Raw genomic sequence first — 21184 nt, forward strand, 5'->3', positions numbered from 1 at the left:
CACTGAAGGATCGGAAATAATATTTACTTTTTATCTTTGAATGTAACATATAACATAAATAATATATAACAACATAAACACCAAAGGTTGTCAATGTTGGATCAAATAGAAAAATACAGCTTTTTAACTGTTACATTTAGTAAAATCCGGAAGAGAAATGAATTTTTTAAATTGAAAACTGGATATCAAAGAGAAAAATGCCCCCCCCCCTATCAAGCCCAAAAATATTTATTTTTTATTTGATCTAAAATAAAACAAATCACAAAGCTTCTTTTGGTTTTTGTAAATTTTACTATAACTAATCTAACACGATGTTGCGTAATATTTTATTATCAAATGTAAAAGAAAAAATCAACCGATGTATAATACCTTTAAATACATGCACGACAACCCATATCCCCGATGGTTAGGGATGGTGGGATGATGATGGGATTCATAGGACAATGTGATTAAACAAAAAACAGCGATTTTTCTCTCATTATATTTGACAGCAAATGAACACTAATTTAAAAACTCTACTTGATAAAGCCTTGAAACAATAGAACTACAAAATTTTAGAGAAAAAATAGATTGTAGTTTTTATTTTTTATTTTTACAAGGTGCACATAAAAAAATAATCAGTTTTATTCAAAAGGGGTTATATTTCCGTTTCGGCCAACTTCATCTGGTCTCGATGTTGTTTTTAAAGCGGAAACGTCGCAACCTACTTTGCTTAGATGTGCTTTCTGATATGTGCGAGGATCGTCACTTAAATTGGACCTATCACATGTACATCTGAGCTGGAGACGTCTACTTGACCATTTCCTTAAATTTAAACTCCAATGAAATGATCTTTATGTTTATTATTTTCAATTGTTTATTAATTTTTGTCGTGTAAGGAAGACATGACAACTTGTGCAAAAGAAGTGAGACATTAAGAAAATTGCGAAAAATCGGTTAGTCCCTCAGTTTAAAAGTACATTCTAAAAGCATTTAAGTTACAAGACAAACGCCAGTTGAGGTAGTAGAGGCGTTATAAAAAAAATTAAATTAATTTGAGCAATATATATGTATATATTTTTTAAATAGTTATGGGTAGTTTTCAGACAAATGTGAAATGTTAGGTCTTACGTGCCGGAGGGGTCTGACAGTGAGTATCGCTTCCTGGAGTGAACCGGGTCTCGTTTCGGCTCCAGTCGAGGTTTGCCCGATTCGCTCCGGTTCTCCGCGGATCCGTTCAGGGTACGGTGATGTCTTTGGACGGATGCTGATGTCCGGTGGTGGAAAGGGGTCGTCCCGGTCGTTTTGACGCTGTGCCGGCATCTGATTCTGCTGGTACTGTGCGTATCGCCGGGCCCTCTGCGCTAGTTCTTCTTGCAGAGTCTGCTGTTCTTTCCGCTGAACAATCCGATTACCAGGGTGGAGCCTGGGCCATCTCGAATAAGCGCAGTGCTCTGGGTACTCTTGCCTAGCCGCATCCCGGTTCTTCTGTATGTATTCGATCGGCTTTTCCATTTCATTCCTGAATTCAAAGGTAAATATTAAATCGACACCTCATATAAAACCACGGCTCATTAAAAAAAAATTGTGTGTATATAGACGCTAGAATTGTGTATATATAGGCAAAAATCCCACCCAGTTGATTTTTTTGATTCTCTCTCAAAAAAAAGAAAATTCCGTCTTTAATTTAAAACAAAAATGGAAAAATTGAGTGTATATAGACTGACAGGCAAAAATCCCACCCAGTTGATTTTCTCAACAAAAAAAAAGGAAATTCTGTCTTTAATATGTCTCATTGTTTTTACCAATAAATATTCGCTTATGCTATGTTTTAAATTGGGAATATCAATTAGAGGTAAATTCACTTAATCCTTAATCCAAAACCCTAAGGTAAAGGATTTTTTCAACTGCTGAGGATGTTGCTCGTGGTGTGGCACTTATTGATGATGGATGTTCCATCAGGTGTGTGACTTTTACCATCGGAGTCCCTACGAAACACTGCGAGACGCCGTTGGATGTTTTCGAGAAACTGGGTCCTATCATAGATGGCCCGGTTTTGGACGCCCTAGAGTATCAGAACCACAAGATGGCGTTTTTGACTTTGAGAATTTCGCGACCGGAACCTTACCGTTGTTCAAGCGATCTATCAGCTTCAGGAAGTTCGAGGTGTCAAAATTTCTGAACGCACTGTTCGAAGAAGATTAAATCAGCATGGACTGATTGCTTTTCGCCCCTTAAGAAGACCAGAATTCACCAGAACATAGAGTTGCACGGCTTGCATTTGCTCGACAACACTTTGGCAGACGATTGGTCTGCTGTACTTTTTACAGATGAGTTTGCTCTACGATCCCTATGATGGATTTGATCTACGATGGACGTGAAAGAGTGTGGAGAAGACGAAATGAAAGGGACAAAGCTTGCAATTTTTCCCAGAGCCAACCTTTTCACGTAGTTCAGTGATGGTGTGGGCGGGAATTTTAATGGAGAGTCGCTCAGAGTCGGTTGTTGTTCTTGGACGGCCACTCGCCATTTGGATGAAATTTTGGAAAATCATGCTTATCCTCGATGAAATCAGCGACAATCCTGTTCTAATGCACGATAATGCCCGTCCACATGTCCCTCGCATAGTACAAGCGTACCTTCAACAGCATAGCACCTGGGGTCTTAGCCTGGCCAGCTTTGCTTCTCCAAACTTGAACCCCTCGAATATTTGAACAATGGATTGAAGGGACTCTTCGTGAAGAATGGGCTAACCTCCAGCAAAGAGACATTTCCAGACTGATAGAAAGTATGCCGAGGCGTCTTCAAGATGTAATTAAGGCAAGAGGAGAAATACGTCGATGTTACGTTAATTAAAAATCTAAAACAAAATTTTAAAAAATTTTATCTGTCCGGTTTTTGTTTCATTTTACTTAGTAATTTACATATTTTACGTTTTTAGACAAAGACTATTTATTATACCTTAAAAAACGTGAAACTTTAATTAATATGTAAAATATATACAAATCAAGTTATATTACAAGTGGGTGGAATTTTTTCGCTGTCAGTGTAAAATTTTAAAAACTTGCAAGAATGAATAAGAAACGTATTCTTCAGTAATTTCTACACAAAGTTATAATGAAAGAGTGAAAAATGAACTAATTAGAAACTATAACGCAAAAAGTCTTTTCAATGCTACTTGACTTTCTTTATACTTTCCCACGTGGGTAAAACGACGGAAGAAATACAGTAATTCTGTTGAATTCTGTTCAAGAATGAAATTAAAACGAGCCCTCGGGTCAGGCTTATCGGCGTGAAAGTGAGATTCGATTTACGTTCTTTCACGAATGTATAAACAAATCTACTGACGGGTTTCGAATTTTTATACCGCCCCAAGGCGTATCGACGGGCCGTACGCAGAAATATTAATAATTGGATACCTGTCGAACTGGATGGAAGTGTCCGCATTATCCGCAACATCTGTCTCTGGCCGAGCAGAACTATTTTTCCCCTATTAAAAATAAGTCAAAGTTAATAAAGTTATTTAACGTGGTCCTTACTACAAAAAACTCGCTTGATCAGACAGTAATGTACAAAACACATTGATATTCGTTCATTGATGACGTTCATTTTTCAAAGATGAGCTATAATGAGATAATTGATTTTTTTTTTTTTTTGGAGGGGTTGAGAACTCACAGAAAATTTCAGAAGCAATGTTAGGAATCGAACCCAATCTACCAGCCATGAAACTGGCACTAACCACTCGGCTAACGCGATTACTCACTTAATACCAGAAATGATCAGTTAACGCTGATTCTACTTTGTACGAAGATGGGAATGATAAGATTTCCATAGAAGCACTGAGGTAACATTGTGCATATTTTACCAAGAAGAGAAAAAAGCAGAAATTTATACTGTCTGTCTCTACAGGCCAGGGGAACAAACCAGCAAGTAATCTACACAAAAGAACCACTAAACTGTGGAACTTGATCAAAGCAGACTAGTGAGCTCTGATAAAAGTAGGGGAACTTTAAGGTCGAGGCCGAGGTTTTGTGGACACCTCTTTTATCCCTATGGACTATACCTAAAGTACCTTTAAGTACTAAGTAGATACTGGGTCACTAGTATCTACCTTAAGATAAATGCCCAGAAGATCGTCGCTTCCAAACCAACGGGGTTAGGCTCCAATGGGGGCTTTCAACAGCTAGGCCATTTCAGCCCCAACGCATGCGATCTATAACCTAGTCTGAAACTAACTAACTTGTGATACAGTCGCACAAATAAATACATTCACACCTATGTACATTGCACTCATTCTGACTAATCGGTGGAATACTCGATGCCTTCACAGACCTACACAAAATATTACTAAGCTAATCAAAATTAGATAGGATACATTTATAAATATTCCGTCATCGACCCTAAACATATTTAGAGGAGGGGGATGGTAACGCCATATTTCACCATTAACTCTCACCATGCACACTAATAATACAAGCACTCATAAAACCTTTTATCTCTATTAAAATGATACAAAAACCAAATAGGGCACCGAAGCTGGTATATATTGGAAGAAATTATGGGTTAAAAGAGAGTGACGAGAGGGAGTATCAGTAATACTATCGAATAAATGATAAATAAATATAAATGTAAATGAATAATAACGCAAGTAACTACAATGAATAAAAACATAGACACGATCACTAAACATGCACACACATAGGTCTCAACATACAACTAGTGAATAAATTAACATATATAGACATAAAAACAGCAAGGACGACAACAATATGAAAAATGCTGTAACAAAACATTGAATGTGAATTTCATTTGTTCACTATTACTTTTTTAGTTCACTAGCCATTAATTGAAACGATTTCTTGCCTTTGGCAACAAAGCAAAGTACTGTGTAGAACCTTTCGCTTCGTGCATTTTCAATGGAATGATTATGGAGAGTAGGGCACTAATAAATTTAATAATACGAAGGGTCTCCTGTCCTTTTCAAGTCCGTTTTTGGAGAATCACCAGGGAAAGACATCTTGCCTTGTCATGGAAAACGAATCCATTTCGATTCACCGATACAGACCGATTTTCCTTGATTCCCTGATTCAATTGGACATTCTCAAGGATCTATAGTTGAAAATTCTTTTGGCTATCCTTAAAGATATGTATCTTTCAAAGGTGGGTGTTTCAAAGATAAATGGCACCTTTTTATATTTCTGAATTTTGACTAATGTGCCTTCCTTGTGAATCGAGACGGCTAATATGACAAAGTTCGCATTAATTTTTTTTTATGAACGAGACGTGTACATCATCTCTTCCATCTCTCGAGTACCTTCAATTGAATCATAAGTTTTTGACTGTCACAGAAAAATTCCATTTTTTCTGAAACTTGCCATTAGATAATCTCTGAAACTGCCCATCAATATTGCCACCGTATTACAATAAATTTTTCTTCACGTTCGGTTTTGAAAATTTAAACAGAAAATATTTTAATTTTACAAAATCATCATTACTTTCTGATCAACCTATTAAAATCATATTCAAAACAGTGGAAACATTTATTAAGCACACTAGATATTATGGCCTTAGTAAATAGTTATAAAGTAAGGTAATTAAGAATTGTTTTTATATACTTACACAAGATATTTTACAAATACACGCGGTAATGTAAAGATAGAAAAACAAATTGGCAACCCAAAGGAATATTCCTCTGCAGGTGAAAAAGAACACCGACAACAGGGTCAATCCGGCCATTCCGCGATTCCTCACCGAGGGGGAAGTCTAAAACATAATTTTTCTCATAATTTTTATTCCTTTTAATTTATTTTAACAAAAATATACATATTAATACATAGTTATATAAAAAATTTTTAGATAAGGAAAATTTTATGCTTATAAGCTAAACTTGAGGTTTGCTCAAAACGAATAATTTGTGTCACAGGTGGGATTTGAACCAATTATCTTCGGATAAATACTCTGATGCTCAACTTATTGAGCTACCGTGACTTCGATCACCGGTCATACAAACAGTTGGTTCGAATCCCACCTGTGGCATAGATTTTTCTTTTCAAAAATACTTTGGGATAAACTGAATATATATAAAATAAAAATAAAATGAGTAATAATAATTTAATAGCGGTATACTTAAATCCTTTCTGCCCAGCATTTGTTACTTTGGGTGTATACAACCAGTGGTAGATCAATTATAGGAAAGTCTGGATTATTTGTGACGCAAAAAGGGCTGTTTTTCATTAAATGAATTAGTGCAGTCAATCCTCTGCATTTTATTAGCCGTTATTAATGCTTGCTGTACTTTTGTGAATGGCCGTAAAAGTGTATTATATTATTTCAATAAATTCACTAATTTCGTGGTCCGCTTGACCAATTAAACATTACAATTAATTAAGGTTTTTTAGTTGAGATGAAAAAAAGCTAATGGTACGAGAGGGATTCGAACCCACGACCTTCGGCTTGATACGCCGCTGCTCTACCACCTGAGCTATCGTGACCCCGATCCACTCGGACATCAACTCCCCATCTCAACCCCACCTTATGAGTTTTCCCTCCTTTTGCCATTTTTCAAATTTCGTGTAATCGGTTTGGATTCTCGACGACAATTGAAATGGCGACGGAGAGCTTTAGTGAAGTGTACTTCAGTTAATTCATTAAATTCACTAATTTCGTGGCCCGCTTGACCAATTAAACATTACAATTAATTAAGGTTTTTTAGTTGAGATGAAAAAAAGCTAATGGCACGAGAGGGATTCGAACCCACGACCTATCAACCTATCATCACGGCGTATACACGCAAAGTAACAAATGCTGAGCAGAAAGGATTTAAGTATACCGCTATTAAATTATTATTACTCATTTTATTTTTATTTTATATATATTCAGTTTATCCCAAAGTATTTTTGAAAAGAAAAATCTATGCCACAGGTGGGATTCGAACTTAATTAATTGTATTATTTCAATAAGTTGAAAAATACATAACTTTTAGATTATTTCAATTAAGAATGTTTCTAAATAATTCTAAATTAACACTTTTTTTTGTAAATTTGTACCCTATACATATTAGCCAATAAAAACAAATGTGATCATGTTTTTTCACACGGTCACAACACTAACACTAAAGCCCGTGCTGCACCAGGGCATATGCCATGTGAAACCAGCCAATACTGGCAATCAGTGTGAAGATGAGCAAGGAGGTCGTGGCATCGTCTTTCAAGGTGAAGTGGCAGGTTCTCAGGATGATAATGTGAAGAAATGGCTGAAGGAGTAGGGTTAGGATGGATCGAGAGGTGGCGTGAAATCGGGACTAAAAGAATGTTGAAGTCGTTGTGGATAGTGAGGTTAGTGATGTAGTAAAGATCTTTGACTGACGACTTTTGCTGGATTGTATGCATTGGATGATGGAAGTCTTGCCAGAAGCCATTTCCACTTCTTATGTCCAAACTGGTTGCAGTAAAGTGTTGTAAAAGGATAGTTTAGTATTAACGGTTAAGACTTGTTCGTAGTTGTCTAAGTCTTCAGTTAAGTTACCGACTCTTAAATCTTTGCGGGAATTCCACGCAGTCGTCCCAAGTATTTGATTTGAATGGAAATCGATATGTCTGTTGTTGATGTACAGTAGAGGACAAAATTCTTTCTTCAGTGTGAACTGAGTACGTTTTTCATCACTCAGTTTTGTCCTCCATTTTTTGAACCAATCTTGGTGGATAAGCTCAAGGCGTTCTTGGATGTTAGAGGTAGCACTAAGATAGGATTCAAGTTAGACGACTAAATTGCGGTCTATGTCGCTACGTGAACATGTTCGTCAGATGTAAAAGATGGGACCAAAAATCCTTCCTTGTGCGACACCGGCTTGTATCTGTGTAACTTACGAGAACCTGTTGCCGCACCATACTACTAAGTAAAGATCTAAAATTTGATAACAATATACATTAATTTTCTAAGTTTTTTTTTACTGTTTGATATCTGTTTTATCCATCTTATGTTTCTCTCAATTATTACACCTGCTTATGGAATTTACTTCACCGATCTTTTGGCCAATTGAAAAGTGAATTAAACAAAAAGAACTCGATAGTTTTAAAACGTTCTATCATTTTTTGTGTATGCAAGATTAAGGTTTTGATTAGCAGCCGTGAAAGAGATGTGAAATTGCCTTGCTTCTTTGAATTATCATGCTCTCTTTTAGAAATGTTACAGCAGGGCGTAACCAGCATGTATCCTCGTGTCAGACGCTTGTCAAATAATTTAAATCGCAGCTATTGCCAAAATTAAAACTCTTACCTCACAATTCACATCGTGGCGTCCAAATTTATAAAAAATACACGTCTATGCGCACTTACGGATATATAATCATAATCTGAGGCGATAAAAGAGCTGGCGACGAAATCAATTACACATACACAATAGCCAATTATTACGTAGAATGAAATCCATCCAATAATCAGGTTTTTTCTGTTTGTTGAAATAGCTAAAACAAATAATAGTATACACAATTAAAATTTAGAAGTATAAACGGAATAGTAAGCAGAAAATTTAAGTGAGTACACAGTGAGGAAAATTTAAAATGAGTTTTATAATATTGGCTTGTAAAATAAGTCAATAGCGCTTTTTCAATAATTCTGTTATACTTTCTTGGTAGTCTGAACATCGCCATTTTTTTTTTTTTAAATTAAATGGTAATTCAACAAAATGGTTCAAAATCGTGATTAAATTTGTTAAAAAAACCCTGAATCTTTTCATAGAATTTTTCAACAAAAACGCTACGAACCAATTTTGTTCTCCAAATAATCACTGTCTTAAATATTTTAAATTATTTCTTAACACATAATTGAAAATCGGGTCAAGATATGATTTCTTAATGAAATTTAGTTGATACTGATCATTTTTTCGTAACCTCGCTGTTTGAGTTGATGATAGGTATTAGTCTTCGAGTAGGTGAACTCGTGCTGATCCGGCCTTGGGTCCGTCTTCACTCGCGGGTTTGTTGGATTACTAAAACGCGTTTTGGCATCTTCAGTGGAACTCAGGTGCTGAAAAGCATTCTTGTAAGTGAAGACGCGTTTCAGCACTTCGCCATCTTAGTAGGGTCAGAGTAATGTTTGTGAAGTCAAGTTTCTGTTATAATATAGTGTGTATGTTATTACATGTTTGTATGTTTGTATGTGTGTGTGTGTGTGTGTGTGTGTGTGTGTGTGTGTGTGTGTGTGTGTGTGTGTGTGTGTGTGTGTGTGTGTGTGTGTTGAAAATGATCTTGCGTGTTCTTTATATCTGTCTTTTCTTTTTGTCCTGTCTGTCCGATGTAATTATCTCTACGTTAGCATGTTATGGCTTTATGAATTGGTTTTTGTAGTGTCATTTTGTTGATCATGTTTAGACTTGACTTCATACAAATCGCAAAGACCCGACACTGAAGTTGTAAAACCGCTGAAACGCTTCTGTCGGACCAATCCAATGATAACCCGACCAAAATGATCGATCAAACATACGGATAAATCACGGAGAAATCTTACAACACTTATGATATGTTAGCCAGAATTTAAAAACAAAAACCTTGATGTTTGATGAACCAATCAAACATTTAATCTGCCAAGCATAATTTCACTTATTTATCTGTACACTTCTGCTTATTCTTTGTGTAAAATTTCATATTTTTCACTTTTTATGCTTCAATTTTTAAGTGCACCGGGTGCGTTAAGTTGCGAGAATTGATGGATTGCTGCACTAGACAATGAGTAGTTTTTTTTTGCCCGGTTTTCAAGTATGTGTCAATTTATTCTATGTAACATTGAGATACCACACTTGTTTATATTTTTTCAGTTTATTCCAAATACAGGATTAAAAATTTGGAAACTTCATCGCAGTATAAGACGATGGAACAACAGCCAATCCATCAATCAAGAAGACGCTGAGACGTGCTAGTTTTGTCTGTATCTGTTGTTCTTTTTGTTCTTAATAGCTCCTCTCCTACTACTAGTAGGAGCGATTTTACAGGTGAAAGGGAAGTCACTGCTATCTTGACAAAGTTATGCCTAGATGACTGAAACAAGTGGTACGGAAAGGTGCAGATAGCAATTAATTATTGCTTTAAACGGATTACTGGCATGACACCCTTGGAAGCTGTTAATCGGTACAGCAGGAGAAGAAAATTACTTGACGGTAGTTGACGAGTTAGTGGCAGAATCGTTTGCCCAACAATGTGAAGACCTGCTGACGCAGAATAATTAGAAGATCCTAGCAAGATTGTGATGGAGAGCGGGTTGCAATAAAACGCGCGCAGTTTCCAACACTGTCCAAAGTTAAGGTTAAGATTTAGAAACGATATCGGGATCGGAAAAGACAGGAAACCTGAAAAGATCAACGGAACACAGGGACCGTGGAAAACCATTTCTAGTGCTGACATCGGAATGACCTCATCTCAGACGACGTAGAGTCAGTCAGCGATCCACGACTGTGCAGTCATTAGCGTGTGAATGAATTTTCAGTATGGCCGAGTTGTACTATGGACACTAGCATCCTTTGACTGACTGCCCTTGGCAGTTCGCCCATCAAAGAGCACCAGGGCGGAGAATGAGTACCTATGAGCGAATAGCGAATATCCCAGGCCACGCAGTCTCGAATTCGCCCACTCAAGACATAGCTTAAACGACCACCTCGTCTCACCCAACTGGGAGTTATAGCCCACTTAATGTGGAACTTCATCGACGACGGTTGGTACAGTGTGGACAAGGCTCGGGACCCAAGAAAGGGTATCTCGTGTCCTCGTTCATTCCCCCCTATTTGTTTTTTGTCGCTGTCTGGGTTCCTTCTTTCTTACGCCCGAGGGGGAGAACCTGGAACACTCTTCCCCTCAAACTCCAATGTGGAGGAGAGTCTGCCCTTGGGGAGTAGCCGGCACCCGAGAGGGAGTCTGTGAAAGCCTGGGGATCCGGTAGTTTCTACGCTGGGGAAGCTCCACTACTCTGGGACGTAGAGTGGCCTTCTCTACCTAGGGGGTGCGCGCTGCCTCTACACCAATGCTGCGGCAGACCCTTCTGTCGTATGCGGAGGTGCGTCAGCTCTCAGCTTGAGAATCAAAACGTCCGATAAGGCCGAATAGGCTAGGTGCGGACATTAAAGATCCTCATTGTCCTTTTTAGGACGACCCAGTATACGGGAAGCAATGCCCTTGGCAGTACATCTCACAGTACAGGTCGACAAAACCATCTGATAAAGAATATGTACCGCTCATTCCTACTTTGCTTGATATGAGTGCTTTTTCATAAAAGGTAAAAGCGGGTAAAACTAATATGGATATATAATTGTTACTACTACGCCTCGTGCTCGTACTATTGTATTTTACATAGTGGCAATAAAGGCGATACGAATATAAGTGTATTTCTTGGTTCCTACAAATAGATGGTTAAGGGTGGACGCTGGGACGAGCTAGTGTTTTGGGTGTATCTATTGTTCTTTTTAGTTAGCCTCCTATCCAATATTTATATGGATTTTACTACAATAAATAGAAGCCATTGTTTTTCACCAAAATTACTCATTTTTTACCGGATTGTAATTTGGTGTCGATACTATATCGATTTCGAGGTAAAAGAATATCTTAATTTCTCATAATTAATGTCATCCTTTCAAAAAGTGGCGTAATTGACCAGGAAACAGCACAATAGTTGTCAAATGGCGTCAGGGGTACAAGCAGGGAGAGGCTCGACGCACCTTCCACTTAAGAGAATTTTTCCTGTATCAAATATCATTCACCGAGATGTCTTGGTCCATTATTTTTTCTTCTTGCTAGTCATTGTTCGTTTGTTTATAAATCTTTAGAATTGTTAACTAAAACGTTCTTAGTCAATACTGAAATTTCTTCAGTTTGCCGCTTTCGCCCTTTTAGAATGTCTTTTTCAGGAGAATCAAAAGATCGTTTGTTGACTGGCAATAAATCAGTAATTATGTTTTATGCATTAACGGTTTTCATAACAACGAATATAAATTAAAATAGTCGAAAGTTAATTGTTAATTTGTAACCATTGTATTATTAATTTAAATTAACTCACTGTGGTAGTTTCAACTGTTAACAACCGACCTATGTCAAACCGAATGGCATCATAATTAAAAAGGTGGTGAACCATTGTGAGACATTTCTACCGAGTTTGTAATTACTACGTCTATAGGTATTTATTTATATAAAAAAAACCTCACCTACTAAAACAACTATTCCACAAATTCCAAGAAGCAGGTTGAACATGTAGAAGAATATATTAATAACCAATAGATTTTCTGGTGAGGTCACTTCTTGTACTTCTTTGTAGAAATTCAAATCAGCATTGCACGGGCCTGGAATCCACACGGCGACAAGATCATAGAAGTCATCATGAATGAATGAAACAGAAATATTTATGTTTATGGCTCTCGCTCTCTCTTTTTTTATTCTCTCTTTCTCTCTCTCGCTCTTTCTCTTTTTCTCTCTCACTTTCTTTTCTTTGTATTTCATCCTCTTAATTGCTCTTTACGTTTTCTTCAAGGACTTTTTCTAGACCCTAAATTCTCTCTCTCTCTCTCTCTCTCTCTCTCTCTCTCTCTCTCCTTCTCTCTCTCTCCCCCTCTCCCCCCTCTCTCTCTTTCTCTCTCTCTCTCTCTTTCTTTCTTTCTTCCTTTCTGTCTCTCTCCCCTCTTTCTCTTTCTTTCTTCTCCATTTCCTATGTATCCCTACATCCCACTCTCTACTGCATGTATTAATCTGCCCTCTCCCATTTACTTCTCTCTCTCTCTCTCTCTCTCTCTCTCTCTCTCTCTCTCTCTCTCACACACACACACACACACACACACACAGACTCACTCTATCTCTTTTTTTCTCTCTCTCCCACTTTCACTCTCTCTCTTCTCCATTTGCATTCCCTATCTATCCGTACATCCCACTTCTTATCGCATGTATCAATCTACCCTCTCCCATTTACCTCTCTCTCTCTTTCCCTCTTTTTTCCTCTCTCTCACTCTCTCTTTCTCTCTACCTCTCTCACTCTTACGGGATCCAGTTTAGAAAACATTACCGTGAAATCACCTTGAAAGTATGCTGCTAAGTAGTGTATCAGTGTGAGCGGGGTGGTTTTCGTGATTGGATCCGGTTTGAGGATACACGCGTAGCAGAGGATCGCCGGCAAAGTGATAGCGCTCCACGCAAGACCTTGGCACTAAAATAATTAATAAATTTGAAACAAACAAATACAAATTAATAAATAAGATAATAATGAAATTTGAACAGCCAGGAAGTTAATTTATTCAAAAAATGTCAGGAACGAAACAAACAGAAATGATTCTTTAACGTCAAACCTCGACTGAATAAAACTTTATAAGAACGGATTTTTAAATAATACACGATCCCGACAGGACAAAAAGGGTTTTTTATACTTAATTTACTAAAATTTAGTAAATGACATACAATAATTTAAATCAAATGTTATGGAACTTTCTTCCAGGCCTCCTTTCAAAATAAGTACGTAAACCGGTTCTAGAACTTATTACAGTCGTTATTTTCAATTAGGCTTACTATTACTTACGTTTCGAAAGACCTACCGGACATTTCAATAAATCTAACATGTTCAGAGGTCAGAGGGACAGATTTCAACGGGATTGTCGATTGTCAAATGGATATTTTATCGCGTTTATCTGCTCCGAACTCGACTTTCGTTCATCGACGAGAATAATTTTGTTTTGTCTAAAACACGTTTCTAAAACAATTTTAAAAGGATTTAGGTCGTTCGCCAATGGTGAAACTGTTTACGAAAATAATAATCTATAAAACGTTTATCTTCAAATCAGATAACGTCAATTAGTCACATTTATCTGTCGGCTAGAACGTTTTGAATGACCTCAACGATTTTTTAAGGATATTTGTAACTTTACTTAGAATGCAGTAGAATAAATTCCAATTAATCATCAATCAAAGACAATTTTTTAAAAATTAACACACAACAAAAAAAAATGCGAACGTTTGCTTCATTGTCTTTATGTATGCTTACAAACTTTAAAAATATGTGATTATTAAATGTACACCTATATTGTTAAGTTAAACTAATCATTGCGTTATCAGTTAAGAAATTTATTGAAAGGCTTAAGAATTTAAAGGAATAGTTGAACCTATGCTATAAACGATACAATGAAAACATTGTAAAGTAATAAAACATGCGATCAGTTTTTATCAATATTAAATTTTTTTCGGGTAAAACATAGAATTTACAGTTATTCGTTTGGATTTCTAAAAAAGTCATCGGTACATATTTTGATTTTTCATGATTGAGGAAAGTGAAATCATAATAGGACTGTTAAGTTTGTTTAGTTTTCAAAAATGATAATTCAAAAAGGCGAATGAATGAATAAACATGCTACAATTAGGAGACTTTCTTGCATTGTTAAATCGTTCTTTTCTACTTACACCTAGTTTCAAGGTAATTTCTTTTTTCCCAGTGGGTTCATTAATACAAATTCAGTTTAGAATTTACAAAAAGGTTTGTTTTGGGTCCTTCCAAGATGTTTTTTTCTCGTTTAGTGACTTAAATATAAGGTAGAAATTGCATGTTGGATCGACACCAGGCCGAATCATTGAGAAACTAAGATGCTTTAGCCTTCCCAATAGTCCCAAATGTTTTTATAGTAAATATATTTTTTCGAATTAATATATTTTTACATATCAAAATAAATATTACAAATATGAGCGTACATGGATTTTTTTCACATGATGGCTAAAAATGCACCCGGAGGACACGTTAGGACAACTTTGGCACACATTATGAAGCATTAAGGTGCAAGGATATCTTGAGTATCGGAAAGTGTAAATAAATGGATCTTGCTGTGAAATTTTTAAAACCGGGAATGGTTCAGTTCGTTGACATATGAGGCCGTTGTGGATTATATGAATGTCGTAGTAAGCTTGAAGCCTGAGGACTTTTGATTGGAAGGATTGGATGGGCTGGATGCTGGATGGAATTGCGGAACCTTACACTTCCGTTTTGTATGTCTAAAGTAATCGCAGTAAAATCCTTTTTAACGTCAGTTTAGTGTGAAGACGGATTTCGGTCCTAGTTAGTTCCTTCGTAGTTTCCAAGTCTTCTGTTAAGCTGTTGTCTATTAAGTCTTGTGTGGTAATTCGACGTACGTTTGCGTCTTAGTTTTAGTCCTAAGTATTTGACATGAATGGAAATCGCGTAGCATAAAGGACTTGAGCAGTAAGGTTAGGATGGATCGAGTGGTTAATGTGAAACTTTTGGGAACCAGGACCTCTTAGTTCGTTGACAAAAGGAAGATCATTGTGGATAGAAAGGTTAGTGACTAATTAGAAGCTTTAACGATTTTTCTGAGGACTTGTAGTAGAAGGATTCGCTGGATGTGGGATGGCTTGGCAGAACCCACAGTACAGTCCCGTATTGTTGAATGTCTTGTTCAGTTATGATGTTAGTTCTATATGTTAGTTATGATAGTTAACAGAGATTGCGGTCCTAAAAGTCTTCGTAGTTGTCCAAAGTTAAGTCCACTTAAATCTTGTGTGGGGATTCCACATCACAGTGCTATCTAGGTATAGTTGACTTAAGTAAAAGTCGGTAGTTCCTTGTTGAAGTACAGTGTAGGGCAAGATTTTTCAATGTAAATATACATTGGATTTTTTCTCATTCATACTTGTCCTTTTTGCATCCTTCTTTGTTAACCTCAAGGCTGATTGTTGGAGGTTGCTTGGATGGGATTTGTCTTGAATACAAAAGTAATGTATCATCCGTACAGGTAGGCGGTGTCGGGGTGTAAAGAAAACAGCAGTAAAATCCTAAGGGACCGAGAATGCACCCTTGTGGGACGTCGGCTTTGATTGATCTGACATTTGATTACTCATTGTCGCACCTCACTCTAAAGCAGCGGTCAGGGTGGAATTCCAGAATAAGGTAATAATTGGATAAAGAAGCCTTTAAGTTTATAATCGATACTTGAATCCTACACCGCAAAAGCGTTTTTTTTACCTCTTGGTTCGGATGGGGAGAGGCAAAATTTAATCTTTAAATAAAATTAAATGAAAAGCTAAATTAATTAATTAATTTAAATAAACAAAAAACACTTGTGAAATTATTAGAGTAGAATGTAAGAATCTAAAATAAATATATATTTCAAATTTAGGTCAAATATTTATTTATTTTACTAACGTATTCAATTTTATAAAACAATACAGTTTTATTAATGTTTAACAATAAACAAGTGTTTAATTATTTTTTTATTAATTAATAGTTATTATTAATTAAATTATTATTTTGTACACCCGGCATGGGTCAAACGCGCTAAAGCTTTACGCCATCTTCAGTGAGCTACTGAATGTCGTTGTCTATGTATTGGGGCGTGGTACAGGCATTCCTTAGTGATGTCGGTTATTTTATATTTTCGTTTATGTTTCGTTAGTGTCTTTTTTTGCTTTTTTGTTGTGTTTGTTTCAATGTTGTCCATTCAACGTTTGCGTTTTTGTTTGATAGATGCATGAAAGTAGTGTGTCTGAAGATGAGTTTGTAGATTTATAAGTTTTCTATATTTTAGTGCGATTTTCTAAGTTCTCCAGTACGTTAAGTTTTCATCCGTTTCGTTCATTTTGTATTGTATGCCATGCTCGCTAGGTTCTTTCCTTTGTTAGTTTCATTATTGTGGAGCATTAAGTAAGTATCGTAATTTAATTTACCGTAGTAGTCTGAACGTTGTGAGATAATTTTGTCTAGCGGTTGTGTTTTTATTTCTTTTTATTAATACCTATTTTATTAGCTGCCGTCTTATTCACCTATCTATACATCCTAATATGTACCATCATCACTATCAATTTTGTCTTCTAACTCGAATGCTATCCAAAATACCTCCAAAAAGAACTCCGAGCTTATCCCAGACTGATAAAAACGTGGAGAGACAAGAGAAATGTACTTAGTGTACGTTTGAAAAACAGTTTCCACTGTACGTCAGCAATAAAGTGATACCGATTTCCATTCAAATAAAACGCTTAGGACTATACCTAGATGGTAAATTGACGTGGAATCCCTACAAGAAACAACAACCTAACTGAATACTTGGACAACTAATATGTCTTGACCCTTAAAACTCAATTGACTATAAGGTTAGTTACGGTAAATTGGTACTATAGTAGTATGTTTAAAGAAACGTTCGTAGTTCTGACAAGCCATCCCACTTCCAGCGCACCCAATCCTTTCAATCCAAAGCACTCAGACTAATTGTCAAAGCTCTTTACTACGTCACTAACCTCACTATCCACCACAACTACCTCAACATTCCTTTTGTGAACTACCTGAACATCCTAGCCTTACTGCTAAGTTCTTTATGCACATTCCCACCCGGAAACCCACCACTGCCTTAATCGACGCTGGCCTGGAGACCTTGCCCTTCAATTCCTCACACTGTACTACTAAATAAAATATATCATTTACAAAATTATTGATCCTCAGTGCAGCTTTTATTCCGAGTTTGTTAAATAAATTTGTTGTTGATGATGATGAAAGGAGACTAGTCAATAGATGTCGTACAAATTCTTTGTATGCCAGTGATTAATCCATTAAGGTGATACACAAGGAAGCTTCGGACCTCCCTGAAAGGAGACTAAGAAGTAGGGGTTTATATTCCCCAATCACTGCAGCCTTCTGGCTAAGTACTTGCTTCTAAAGTACTTTCCTAAGACCTTAGTTCAGTGCAAACAACTCGAACCTTCTCCTCAGAAGTACTAGGACTGTCTCTCGGTTTTCTTGTTATCTCAGGTTATGTCTCCATTGAGCGGTTGCTTCGCATTCGAAGATGATACGGGTGGCTGTTTCTTCCTCTTCATTGCATAATATGAAAATCTAATCATTGAATATGCCCATGTTGTGTAGTGTTTTGGCATACCAGTGACCGGTTGATTGGCCATTGTTTATAGTTTTTTGCTTCATTATTTTGTGATAGTGTTTTTTCCTAAAGTTTTATTATGATTTGTTATAATTATCGGTGATAGGTGGAATTGTTTTCAATTTGTGGATAACGTATTACCTTGTGAAATAAGCCCGTAGCGTTTTCCAATAATCCGATTTTATCTATTTTCTATTTTCTTACGCACTTCGAGAAGTGATTAGTCAAGGTACTTTTGTTCTTCAGTTTCGTTCAAATCTCGAATTTTTACTATGTGTTTGTTAATTTAAATTGGTGAAAAAATTAGCGCATTTTGGTCATTTTTTGTGGTTTTCTAATGAAAACAAAGGGAAAATGGTGTAGAAAGCACCTTCCGAAGTGGTTCGCTTGGTTAAAAGGCGGACATTTTTATTTTGAAGGGCCAAAGCGCCTCTAGTCGTCCATCAACATTGATGATGACCAGATTCAAGCTTTTGTCGCCAATAACCCGCATTCAAAGACACGAAACATTGCTGAGACAATTATGCTACCTTACAAAAATATTTCAACGCATCTATGAACAGTTGGATATGCATGTCGGAGCTATGTTTGAGTTCTTCTCAGGTTGACTGAGAAGGATTTTTTTTCACATTCACATGTAAATCCCTGGAAAACGTTTCAATTTTGTACGAAATAGTAACGTTGAGCAGTTCCAAAATTGAAACCTTAAGGAAACACAGCATTTCCTATTTTTCCCAACTTTTTGTTGAAATAATTTATTTTTATTCTCCCACGCATTGTTAAGGAATAAAATAATTAAAAATGGTACAGGATCTTTCAAACGTCGCATAATCTTGAATACTTTCAAAATAAGCTCTACCAAACAGAAATCTTTCATTTGTAAAATATTCATTTTTAAAACTTATTGCCCGTTTCTCCAGAAGAAACCATTGCCTTAGCGTGCTTTCTTTTTTTAATATTCAATTATAATTATATTGTCAAATATTATCCTTATTTGTTTATTAAAATAAAGCACTTTTTTTCATTCATTCACTATTTTTGAAATTGGATATTTATAACTACACAGATGCGTCTGCCTTGTGTAAAGTTAATATGAAATATTTATCGTTTTACAACCTAAGGAAACGTTTTATTGCATTTCAATCTGCAAACAATTTATGACACATCGACACAGCTGAACACTCACGGACAAAGTTAAAAAAATTGTTTTCTTGGAACCTTAAAATATCATCGATGAATTAATTGATAAACAATTTTACCTTTTATGAGTTGGTTCAAAAAAAGTCCGGATGAGCAAGCAAGGAAGGTGTTTTTGTATTAGATTTGTTTTGGCAAAATTATTGATTTTCTTTGCGGGTTTAAACGAAATCAAATTTGATCTGTTGTCATGTATTTTCAATAAAGGTACAATCAAAATTAAATTTTTTTGTCAATTTCCTGTTCAGGGACTTAAAAACAGAACAGATAAATTTATCGATGGTTGGAAAAATATTAGGTTCAACTAGCTAAAAATTTTGTTTAAAAAAATTATTTATCGTTATCTTTATTTTTAATTGATAGCGATGGGCAGCCTTAATCCTGCGTCGTTTTAATTGCTCATGACACAATTATTTCTCATCAAGCCGGTTCCTATTCAAAAAGTCTAAATAAAAATCTCCCGTAAACCAAACTTAAATTAAATTTTCAATTTTTTATAGATATCGTATATTAAATTTTAAATAAAAGTTGCTATATTCAATAATGTTTCGTTTCGGCTTGTAGATGAATTTTGGTGGATTTTGGCATTCATCGTCTAGGAAATGGGCAAACAATGTCATGTAAACAAAAAATCTAGTAAACTTACTGTTGACGAGATAGCTGATATGGTCGCCACAGTCTTTAACGTTGTAAGCCCGGCCATGGCTAAAGGATCAAGCTAACTGACCGATCCATTTCTCACTTTTATCTAATCTTATCTCTACCATCCACAAGGTATAATACACACACCTTTTAACAATCTGATATCTGAATGGTCACGATGACTCATCCAAGAAATTCCCTTAGCAATTGAAAATGCCTAAAATTCCTATTATTTGCATTTGATTTCCCCGCAGGGGTAAATTTTTTCCCCAATTTTGTCTATTTTTAAATATAAAAAATGAAAAAGTTCATGCATAAAGAAAAAATGCCCATCTCTACTCCCAGGAGAAATTTTGGTTTTTATCTCGCCAAAGATGAAGAGAAAGGTATTGATAATGCTTTCTTATCTTCGACTATTTCCGTTTTTTCGAAAAACTTTCACTTCGTAGACTGTTTCAAATTTTATTTCAAGCCCGCCTCCGGTGTACCTTCGAAAGTTCTGAAATTACTGGTCTCTTTATTTTTATTACCGGAAACCGTTTTAAAATCAAAGTTGAAATATTCATAACTTTTCAGTCTCGCTTTATCTTTTTAATGCATCCAAAGCCCCGAAGTGAACGAGAAGGGCCAATTTTAACTTCATTCTGAATGCTCTTGACTTCGCTTTTAGATAGATTAATATTAAGATTAACCTAGGCCATTTTTATTTAGAAATCCTAGACCAATTGAAAGCTTTTCCTTCTCCAAATCTATTTTCTATGAAAGGAACCACGAAAAAATAAACTATCTTTCTCTCAGTAGAATTAATTATTGAAAGGAAAACTGGCTACTCAAACCAATGATACTACATATTTAAAAAAAAAGCCGATGGTCGTGGGTTCGAATTCTGCTTGCGGCACTAACTTTTTCATCTCAACCAGGACCTTAACATAAAAGAATAATTAATTGAAAGAAGTAAAACTAGACTACAGCAATTTGGTCGTTACTAATCATTTTGGTCTGTCAGAGAGAAAGAAAAAAATGACAATTACAGGTTCACATTTTTCAATTGGAAGTTACTGATAGATAAAAAATCATTAATAGGCAAATAGATAATGATCAGTCTCAAATTCATCCGTGACACCAAGAAAAACATCTGTCTTATATATTATGGAACAACACCAATGGAAATCTTACTCGATCTCCCATCCTTACACATTCTTGTACTAAACGTGGCTTTTGAGAGTGCCAGGGCTCCTGAGATACAAAGAAATAAAACCAGAGGAGAAGAAACAAAACTGAAGGGAGAAAAATTAAAAACAAGATGGCTATCCTGACAAAATGAGAAAAACTCAATGTTTACACCCTTGATTTTAGGGGGGCTCTTAAAAATCAGTAGTTGTTGGCCCTCAAGGCTCACTTGAGCAATGGGATAGTGATGCAACATGAAGCGATCTTTAATTGCCTTTTACGATTTTATCAGTGCTCACTGGAGCAACTGACA

The 21184-nt window shown here is 36.0% G+C and overlaps 1 protein-coding gene across 2 annotated transcripts; it reads right to left on the minus strand.

The window, feature by feature from the left end:
* Nucleotides 1–465: 465 nt before the first annotated feature.
* Nucleotides 466–19814, minus strand: LOC106665185. Of its 2 annotated transcripts, XM_014391445.2 has the most exons (8): nt 19706–19814; nt 13019–13148; nt 12160–12294; nt 8313–8440; nt 5599–5742; nt 3399–3469; nt 1111–1501; nt 466–804 (listed from the first exon to the last, which is right to left on the minus strand). In XM_014391445.2, the coding sequence occupies exons 1-8, from the start codon at nt 19760–19762 to the stop codon at nt 790–792; spliced, it is 1071 nt and encodes a 356-aa protein (XP_014246931.1). In that variant the 5' UTR covers nt 19763–19814; the 3' UTR covers nt 466–789. The 2 variants fall into 2 exon arrangements, with proteins under 2 accessions (XP_014246931.1, XP_014246921.1); XM_014391435.2 differs by having other exon boundaries at nt 466–1501.
* Nucleotides 19815–21184: the final 1370 nt, after the last annotated feature.

The sequence above is a fragment of the Cimex lectularius genome, unplaced genomic scaffold, assembly GCF_000648675.2.
Source record: "Cimex lectularius strain Harlan isolate CLEC.00 unplaced genomic scaffold, Clec_2.1 scaffold150, whole genome shotgun sequence".
Lineage (NCBI taxonomy): Eukaryota > Metazoa > Arthropoda > Insecta > Hemiptera > Cimicidae > Cimex > Cimex lectularius.